The sequence below is a fragment of the Elephantulus edwardii genome, unplaced genomic scaffold (genome assembly GCF_000299155.1).
Source record: "Elephantulus edwardii isolate Elephantulus edwardi_28Jun2011 unplaced genomic scaffold, EleEdw1.0 scaffold00003, whole genome shotgun sequence".
NCBI classification, from domain to species: domain Eukaryota; kingdom Metazoa; phylum Chordata; class Mammalia; order Macroscelidea; family Macroscelididae; genus Elephantulus; species Elephantulus edwardii.
This window is the reverse complement of record NW_006399753.1, coordinates 41,186,683-41,196,509: the sequence shown is the minus strand read 5'-3', so window position 1 is coordinate 41,196,509 and position 9,827 is coordinate 41,186,683. Positions and strand designations below refer to the sequence as shown.

The 9,827-nt window shown below is 40.8% G+C and overlaps 1 protein-coding gene across 1 annotated transcript in view; it reads right to left on the bottom strand.

The window, feature by feature from the left end:
- TPP2 (tripeptidyl peptidase II) overlaps positions 1-8,768 on the bottom strand; it is a 118,167-nt gene extending 109,399 nt beyond the window's left edge. Inside the window, exon 1 of the mRNA XM_006879489.1 lies at positions 8,604-8,768. Within this exon, the coding sequence (XP_006879551.1) occupies positions 8,604-8,768 (165 nt within the window). The remainder of the gene's footprint in view (positions 1-8,603) is intronic.
- Positions 8,769-9,827: the final 1,059 nt, after the last annotated feature.

The following is a 9,827-nucleotide window of genomic DNA, read 5'->3' as shown; positions in this document are numbered from 1 at the left end:
GGATTGATTTAGTGACTGGGCTAATTGGGATGGGAGTGTCAGAGACGGTGCGATTGGCACAGGACAGAGCGGAATTTAGGGCTGTTGTACATAGGGTCGATATGAGTTGCAGGCGACTCGACGGCACATAACAACAACAACCAAAACCAAGCCAAAATGATATCACTTCTAATTTATAAAATTCCTCTGTCAAGTTTTTGAAGTTATAAATCTTTCCAGGAGGAGAGAATGGTCGTATTTCTTCCTTAGAGCAGCTGGAGAATTAACACTGTTGAACTTTTAGTTAGTACTGTATGCTACACCCTACAACATCAAAGATCCAAAGCCCTTAAGGTATACCCAGAAAGAAAGGGACATTAGCTACACAGAGGAAATATTGGCACATTTTTTTTTGCACAAGAAAAACAAGTAAGTGCACAGTAGGCCCTGAACATTCCTTTAACTGCACTGCCATAGAGTAACTAAGGTCCAGGAAAGTCTTCAATGCACAGCTGTAACAGTTACTACAGCAATTTTGAAACTGATGCTCACTTCTTACAGACGTTGTTACTGTTACAGGGTAAAACTTAAAGACTATTCTTAAATAAGTATTCTATACTTCAAAAGTCAATTTAAAACACTATGTAAACTACTATACCAAGCTCTGACAAGACTACTATATAATTTAGACATTGATTTTGAAAGGTTAGAATGGAATACAAATAGAATAATTAAGGAAAAGGTAAAAAATAAGAAGAAATATGGGAATAATTGTTGTTACAAGCCATTGAGTCAACTACATCCCACACAGACAAGAGATGTGAACCTTGCCCCTAGCCACCATCTTCACCATCTGTTATGCTCCAGCTCAGGTGCAGTCACTGTGTGGATCCATCTCACTGAGGGTCTTCCTCTACTGCTGACCTCCTACCTTTCCTAACTTCTCTTCTCTCAAGCCCCTCCTAACAACATGCCAAAAATACGTGAGACAAAATGCCCCCATCTGGCCTCTAAGGAACACCCTGGTTGCACTTCCTACAAGAAGGGTTGGTTGGTTCTTTTGGCAGTCTGTGGTGTATTCAATACTCATTGCCCACATCAGAATTCAAAGGCATCAAATTAGAAGGAGATTAATGACACTTTACAAAATGAGAGCTAGCAAGATCATGTACTAATACAGAAATAATCCATTGTAACATACATGTGCAAATCCGTACATAATTTGAATGATACACTAAGAATACAAATCATCTCTCTTCCCATTCAATGAACAAACAACTCCAGTGACATCAGATCAGGTTAACAAAAGATAACTAACAACTTAGTGAGTTCTCTAATTAGAGACCTCATTATCAGTATGAAAAAAGCCCAATGGGATTTAACAGCCTGTTTACCTTCTTCGTCTAACATTTAGGACTCAGTCCTTGGAAAACGTCATCATTCTTAGAAAAGATGGACTGACACAGAGACTCTAATAATGGCTCAGGTCAATCAGAATGATGAAACTGGCACAGGATACGACAGGGTAAAAATCCACTGTACAAAGCATTGTTATGAGTGGTAGCTGATTTGACAGCACCTGACAACAGAGAGAACAATTTCCACAGAGGATTCTCAGCTGCTAACTCAAAGGGCAATGGTTCAAATTCAGCAGTCTGTCTGTAGGAGAAAGCTGCAGCAGTTTTCTGTAAAAATGGACAGCTGTAGAAACCCTATGGAGCCGCTGTCCTCTGCCACAGGGTTTTCTGAGTCAGAACAGACCATTTCATTCCCTCAGAAAGGGTTGCATTTTTTTATATTTCTACAAATTTTAAATATTATCTCTGCCTCATTATAAGTTCTCATTAACTTTATAAAATTAAGTTTCTTATCAGTCTTCCTATAAATTCACTATATAAATTAAAATATGTAAGTATATATTTATGACTTTTTAACTTTACTATTATGTAAAAAGGGAGCTTTGACCACCTTGTGATAAGGAGTTACGCAGCCAATTCTAAGGCAGATGGTTCAAGTCCACGAGCTGCTCTGTGGAGAAAGATGGACAATATCCTTCTGTGCAATTTACAGCCTCTGAAAACCCTCTGAAGGGTCAAGCAGGAGTGATTCTGACTTTAGGACAGGTATTGAGTTTGAGTATTATGTGAAAGGCAATACTACACTGGAAATAAACAAATGAAGATATTTAGGGTTAAGGAAATGGGTTTATTTTTGTTTTTTTAAAATATAAACAGCTGAGAATGTTGCAATAGTTTAGAAATTAAAAAAGAAAAGTAACTGAATTAATAGCACAGGAACTATAAACTCACATCTTTGAAGTGTGGAAAGTGTAACATGAGAAAGTCAAAATACCGTTACTCTGTGTAGGGTTAAAGTAATATACACCTTTGTATACTGAGGTAGGAGGCTGAGAAATACTTACTGGACTATGCTAGCTGGATAACAGATTGCCCCAGCCTTTTGCCAAAATGCCAAGAATCCATGTTATGTATGTCTTCTTTGAAACAGTTATGGTGGAAGAACTGGTAATGGTAGAGGAGCCATTCACTAAACATATGCAGAGAGTGCAAGAACAAAAAGGGGAAGGGATGTGCAAACTGCAACAAAGTAACACACTTTTCAAGTTGGTGCTGTTCTAAAATGATGTCAGTTGATCCAGGCTCAGTGATCTCCTGTAACAGAACACAACCGTCCCATAAGGTGTTCTTTGGCTGTCACTGAAGCAGGGCTTTCTCCCATGGAATGCTTGGGTGGATTTAAACCACCAAATTTTGGGTTAGAAGACAGGGCTATCAAGACTCCTTGAATTCTTAAGTATTTAATTACAATCTTATGGAAGGAAGATAATAAAAACTTTCATATAAGGGAAGAGATTTAATAAACAAATGCTATCTAAGTACCAAGTTGTAATGATAAATGAGCAAGACAACTTTTTGCTTTCCAAAAACTTATAATCTAGTTAAGAAGACAAACACATAAAGTGCTAAGAAAGGTTAGCTGAAAAAAGGATAATACAACTTAAAAATAGTTTCATAGTACCCAATGTTAGTAACCCACAAAGTTTGAGGTAAAGAGCATAGAGACATTATACCACTGATAATTATTCAGTGTATTCTGTTTTAATGAATCTAAAAATAGACAATAAAATTGCAAGGTTACTTATAAACTCTTTGCTCACTTCCCCTTGAGCAAATTTTATATTCCCACAAGCACATTTTATTCAATTTTAAAGACTTAATTTTGTAAGAACAATTCATGCTGAAAAAGTTATAATATGCTTTTTAAAATGTTTACCTTAACCATTTAAAAAGTATGTAAATAAAACTACAGAAATGTAATGTTTTTACTGCTATTAGGGGGACTGAACACACTGCTATAAAATCTCAAAACTGTTAGCACAGATTAGGCCTTATTAATTCTTGAAACCTCGGGCCTTAGCACCACAGCTGATACATACACATAAATATAAAGTGGGAAGCTGAATCAGAGCAGTTGAGACCCCAAAATGTGATGAGGTCAAGACACAGCAGAATGTTGTAGGATTAAGCAGAACACTTAAAGATGATTGTAAATTAGATTAATCCCCATATGCAGAGGCATGAGTTAGAAAATAGATCTGAAACATCTGGGCAACTGGAAGAGGGTGAAATGTTCTTAGTGGAAGCTCAAGGGAAAGGGAAAGAGTAAGCATAGAACTGGGGACAAAATAAAGTGGAGAAATGAGGCTACACAAGGAGGATATGCTGCTGTTACAGGCACTGAGTGAGAAACTGCCTTCCCCTGGGTTTTCAGCAGCTCTAAATCCCACAGAAGAAGGGTGCTTGTTCATCTTTCTCCTGTGAAGTGACTGGTAGATTAGAACCACAGACTTTGGCTTGGTGGTAGGATTGTAAGACTATTTTGAGTAAGCAACCATATAAAATAAGGAGGTGTGGAACTTGTTTACTTAGTTGGGTCTCTCTTTTCTTCCCCAATAAACTCAGCAATGTGAAAGCTAATTCAGAAAAACCAGACTGGTGGTCAGAGGGTCAGCTGGCTAATTCACATGTTGCATGCACATTTCTAAGGCCAGACCAAGTCATAGCTAGTCCTGACAGTTCCCAACAGTTTCTTCCATAAGATCTCTATATGCTTTACAGGATCACATCATTTAACACAATATTAGGCATCTCAAAGGTACTTGAGTAACTCTTTAGGAAATAGTAAATTATTTATATACTTTTCTTATGCCATCTGTCTTCCATTTTTCAATGTGACCAGTCAGTTATCACAAAAAGAAAACTGAATACAAAAAAACCACCAAAGAATGAGACACCATTCTGTGTCTTTGTAACTTTGCACTCTTGCCTGCCTCATTTACTCACACCCCATGTCCCGTGTTCAAAAGAAGATGGAGGGAGTACACAGAAAGATGGTATCAAAAAGAATTGCCTGATACTGAAAAATTTCAGGAAGTACCACATGAATAAGAGCCAATGATAATGAAGGAAGAAGTTGAAGCTACACTAAAGGCACTGGCAAAATATAAGGCCCTAGGAACTGATGAGATATTGATTAACCTATCTCAGCTGATGAATGCAGCCCTGAATGCTCTCACCAAGCTATACCAGGTAATCTGGAGTGTAGCTGTCTGGTTGACTGAGTAGGAGATAGATCCATATTTGTTCCCATTCCCAAGAAAAGTGACCCAACAGAATGTGGAAACTATTAAATAATATCAATATTACATGCAAGCAAAATATTGCTTATCATTTAAAAAAAGGCTACAAGAGTCGATAGACAGGGAACTGCCAGAAATTCAAGCAGGATTTAGAAGAAGCATTGGCACCAGAGATATCATTGCTGATGTGAGATGGATCTGGGCTTAAAGTAAAAAATACCAGAAGAATGTCTATTTGTGCTTTATTAACTATGCAATGATATTTGACTGTGTGGATCATAACAAGTTATGGTTAACACTGAGAAAAATGAGAATCCCAGAAAACTTAATTGTGCTCATGTGAAACCTATACCCAGACCAAGAGGCTGTTGTGTGAAGAGAGCAAGGAAATGGTTTAAAATTAAGAAAGGTGCATGTCAAGATTGTATCCTCTCTCAGTATCTATTCAATCCATATGCTGAGCAAATTATTTGAGAAGCTGAATTTTATGAAGAAGAATGTGTCACCAAGATCAGAGTAAGATTCATCAATAACCTGCATTATGCAGAAGACACAGCCTTACTTGCTGAAAGTGAGGAGGACTTGAAGCACTTGCTGCAGAAAATAAAAGAATATAGTGTTCATTAATAATAATAATAATAATAAATAAACATGCAAAAAATGAAAAGAATAAAAAAAGAATACAGCCTTCAATATGGATTGAATCTCAACATCAAAGAAACAAATATTCTCACCACTGGACTGGTCAGCAATATGACAGATGGAGAAAAGACTGAAGTTGTCAATGATTTCACCTTACTGGGATCCACAATCAACACCTTTGGTACTAGTAGTCAGGAAATCAGGAGACATACTACACTGGCAACATCTGCTGTGAGGGACTTCTTCAAATTACTGAGGAGCAATAATGTCATTTTGAGGGCTAAGGTGCATCTCGTTTACTTGTTATGCATCTGAGAGCTGGATGATGAATAAGGATAGAAGAATTGATGGCCTTTGAACTGTGATGTTGGAGAAGGGGTCTTAGGAGGTAAAAAATGATAAAGCTTTGTCTCACATACTTTAGGCATATTGCTAGGAGAGGCTATTCCTTGGGGAGCGATAACATGCTAGGAAAGGTCTAGGATCAGTGAAAAAGAGGAAGATTCTCAATCAGATGGACTGACATCGTGACTGCTGCAATGGGTTCTAGAGTTACAGGAAGTGTGAAGACGACACAGGATAGGACAAGATTCAGATCTGTTGTTCTTGGGTTGCTATGAGTTGTACTCAATTCGACATACCTAAGAAACAACAACATGTCCCACGTATCTTGCCAAATATGCATTGCCTCTTTCAACTTTCTCTTCCCCTCCCTTCTTCCCCTTGGATGCAAGGCGGCCAGGTTGTGTCACACACACTCTGAACACATCCACAGACAAGATCCTGGAGACAGACATAGTCTAGAGAAGCAGAGTCTCTCAACAAGATGCAGTGACACACGGTCGTAAGAATGGCGGTTATTTTTTCCCTCTCCCTTTATTTCATTCCTTCTTGCCTTTTTATTTCCACCAACCCTCTTATCTTAATGATACATATATAATCTTACCCCCAAATTTGTTAATATAAAGAAAATAATTTTAAAAGTCTCTGGTCCTTGGAGGCAAGGATGACAAAGCTTCATCTCTCATACTTTGGACATGTAGTTAGGAGAGGTTATTCCCTGGGGGGTGGGGGGGAAGGCTATCATGCTTGGAAGGATGGAGGGTCAGCCAAAGAGAAGAAGATCTCCATCAAAATGGACTGGCACAGTGACTACTGGAAAGGGCTCAAATTTATCAGTAATGGTGAGGATGATATAAGATAGGATAGGGTTAAGATCATCAGGTTGCTATGAGTCATATTTGACTCAATGGAACCTAACAACAAATCTGTATTTGTAGGCTACCTTACTTAATTCCTTCTAACTGGTCATTTTAGGTCAGTGTCTAAGAGTTAAAAGTTCTTGGAAGAGCTCTGTTGTCATTTGATTTCAATATTCTATTACTTAAGCATTCATGTTAATACATGCTAATAAACATACGCACGTAACCTTTGGATAATTTGGTGACTAAGGGCAGGAAAGGAAGATCCTTGATGAGATGGATTGACTCAGTGACGGTGGTAATGGGGTGGTGTGTCAGAGACAGTAAGAATGGCATAGGACAGAGCAGGGTTTAGGACTGTTGTACACAGGGGAGTTATGAGTCACAGGCGACCTGATGGCACATAACAACAAGAAGAAGGACTCAAACTTCCATTATTATTTAAAACTTTTAAAAAACACTTTAGAGTCATATGCAATTAATCCTTCAATACAACTCTTATTCACTGTAGAGTCTGCTTGTTTCTATATAGACAGTATAATCTGATATGCAGACCTGGGTAATTATTCCAAAAATTATTTCCACATTTGACAGTAAACGCTCTATAAACTTTTCATATCCTCTTACTGCACAGATAAAAAAAAAACAAACCAAAACCAACAAACCTAGTCAACTACCTACTCAGCTGTCCTCCTCCCACTTAGCCCTATAAAAAAAGCAAATACAAAACACAACAGAATGACAACTATTATTACTCTGTAATAAAGCTTCAATGAGGTGATAGTTGCCACTGTTTCAAATCCCTTCAAAGAGTTACTAATACAGCAAAGATACTGTAATTAACAGAGCTGTAATCACCAGAGCTGTCCAGCTGTGCCACCATCAATTCCTTGTGTTCTAGAGTCTCAATGAAGAATTAACTTGTCTCTGAGAATTTAAGTCAAACTCTACTTTCCCTTTCTCCAAATTGCTTCCTGACTTCCAAAATGTTACATAAGTATTACAGAGTACAATAAAAGATAAAAGAAAAAGGGAAGAGTATTAAACTTCAGAGTTTAGTAAAGAAGAAAAGAAGATAAAAGAAAGACTGGCATCTAAGGAACAGAGTAACATAACGGGACCTGCACCTTGGAAAATGGTAGTTATTTTGATCATTAATTAATTTCAAAGTCTAAGCTTACAAAACCCAAAAGATTTTCTTTAAACTGTTCCAAAGAATGAGATATACTTTTTTAAAAAAACTAAGTGATAATTTTTAAAAATAGTAATAAAACTATGTTGCCTTATGCTGAGGGTAACAAAAAAATTGACGCATAATTTACTAACGCCTGAAAAGTTCGCTGAAAGCAAACGAAATTTCCTTTTTTTCTTCTACAAAACAAAGCCGAAACCACGAGATTCAGTGGCCCTAAACAAATACACTGCAGATGTCAGTTTAAAAATAGAAGACATAAAACTACCAGAGGAAACAATTCCGGAAGTTGATCACATATCTTCTTGAAAACTGGCTTTTACGCTTAAAATCGAGCAAGCACCCCCTAAATCGAATCTCTCGAACCATAGCAGTCAAGCTTAGGTGCTCATACGTCATTGGCCCCATCTCTATTTCCTCCGCATCCACCAAACAATAATAACTTTAAATTTGACTTTGGAAACAGTAGGCAAGGACTGGTGGGTGCATGAGACACGAAGGGACGTGCATTAGGTGGCCGCGGCAGAGAGGGAGCGCCCAGGTCCCCCGGCTCCTCGGCCTGGCAGCTCCTGAACAAGGGGCTTCCCCGAGGCAAAGGCGGATCCAGCCTCCGCACAGCAGCCCCGCCAGGCGCAGCCCCGCCGGGCGCACTGCTTTTGTCTGGGCCAAGGGCACGGCCTGGCCCGGGTGCCCAAGCTCCGCGCCGCCCGCTCGGCCCGCGCCCCGGGAGCATCCAGGTCCTCCCGCGTTCCCGCGTGCGATCGGCTCTCCTGTCAGCCGGGAGCCGGGCTCTCCGCGCCGCCGACCTCGGATTTGCCTCGGCCACACAGCGAGGCTCCGGCCTGCCGGGCTCCTCGGGAGCTGCGTCCCCTCCCGCGTCCCTGCCGGCCAGCGGCTCGCATCCCCGGGCCCCGGAGGGCTGTCTCACCTGCATGCCCGGAGCTCCCGGGTCGACCCCAGTGTCCAGGATGGCGATGAGAACCCCTCGCCCATCGTACTCCGGGTAGCGGCAAAGGAAGGAGGCGGCTCCGGTCTCCTTTTTTGGCAGGAGCCCGTGAAAAGGAAAAGGCTCTTCGGTGGCGGCGGTGGCCATGGACGCAGGCTGGAGGACGAGGAAAAGGCAAACTGCCAGGCTGCGCGCGGAAAAGCAGCGCGAGGACACCCAGGCAGCCGCGGGACTGGAGGCGGGGGCCAGGGGCTAGGGGCGGGGCCGATCGCGGCTTCCGCCAATCCTGTCCCGCCAGGCGGGGTCGCGCGTGATAACCAATAAATTGGCCGAAGCCAAGTCGGCGAGCCAATTACGCAATGCTGCGTAAACTCATGGCGCCCATGAGGGGCGCCCGTTCCGAGGGTTGCCCGGGCTGCAGTGGCAGAGGCGGAGTCTGAGTGAAGTACTTGAGAGTTCAGTTCTGGAGCCCGTGGTCTTAAAGGGAACCTGAACAGGACTGAAACTATCTAGGAAACTGTCAAGAAAATAGACTTCCAAAAAAAAAAAAGGAAAAGAAAATAGACTCCAGCCACATGTAGCGGGAACCTTTCACGAGGCAAGCGATGGTTTCCAAACTTGAGGTTTGGGGCGAATTTTTTTCCATGCAAACTGCTACAGTAGCAGCTGCTTCTAGTTTAATGACAAGAGCAAACGGAGCTTACCCATCTACGTTTAAACCCAAGGCTCTCTCACGTGTTAGAGAGATCCTTAGACAAGTGTTTTAGACCTCTTTTCTTATTCAACTATGAATTTTGTTCCTCCGCTTTGAAAGTAAGGGGTGGGAAGATAGGCACTAGTTTGAGTCAACAGGAAGTGGTTGGTTACGATTTTGGTAAACACTGTATCCTGTAACAGTAAAAGTAACTGAGGTGGTTCTTCCTACCCACATGGCTTCCGAGATTTTCGAAAAGCATTTCTGGGATTTAGTTTGTTTGGTTTAAATCCCAACTGATTGCTCTTTAAAGTTACACCATCCCAGCCTTGTAAATTATGAAGGCGATTAACAATCCATAATTTGCACACTTTGAGCTTCACAATGACAACCACTATGTACTTTATACTGCACTAATGATCCTTTAATGATCAATTATCTTTTTCGTTATTCATGCTAGCGTGGTGTGTGTGTGTGTGTGTGTGTGTGTGTGTGCGCGCGCGCGCGCTTCC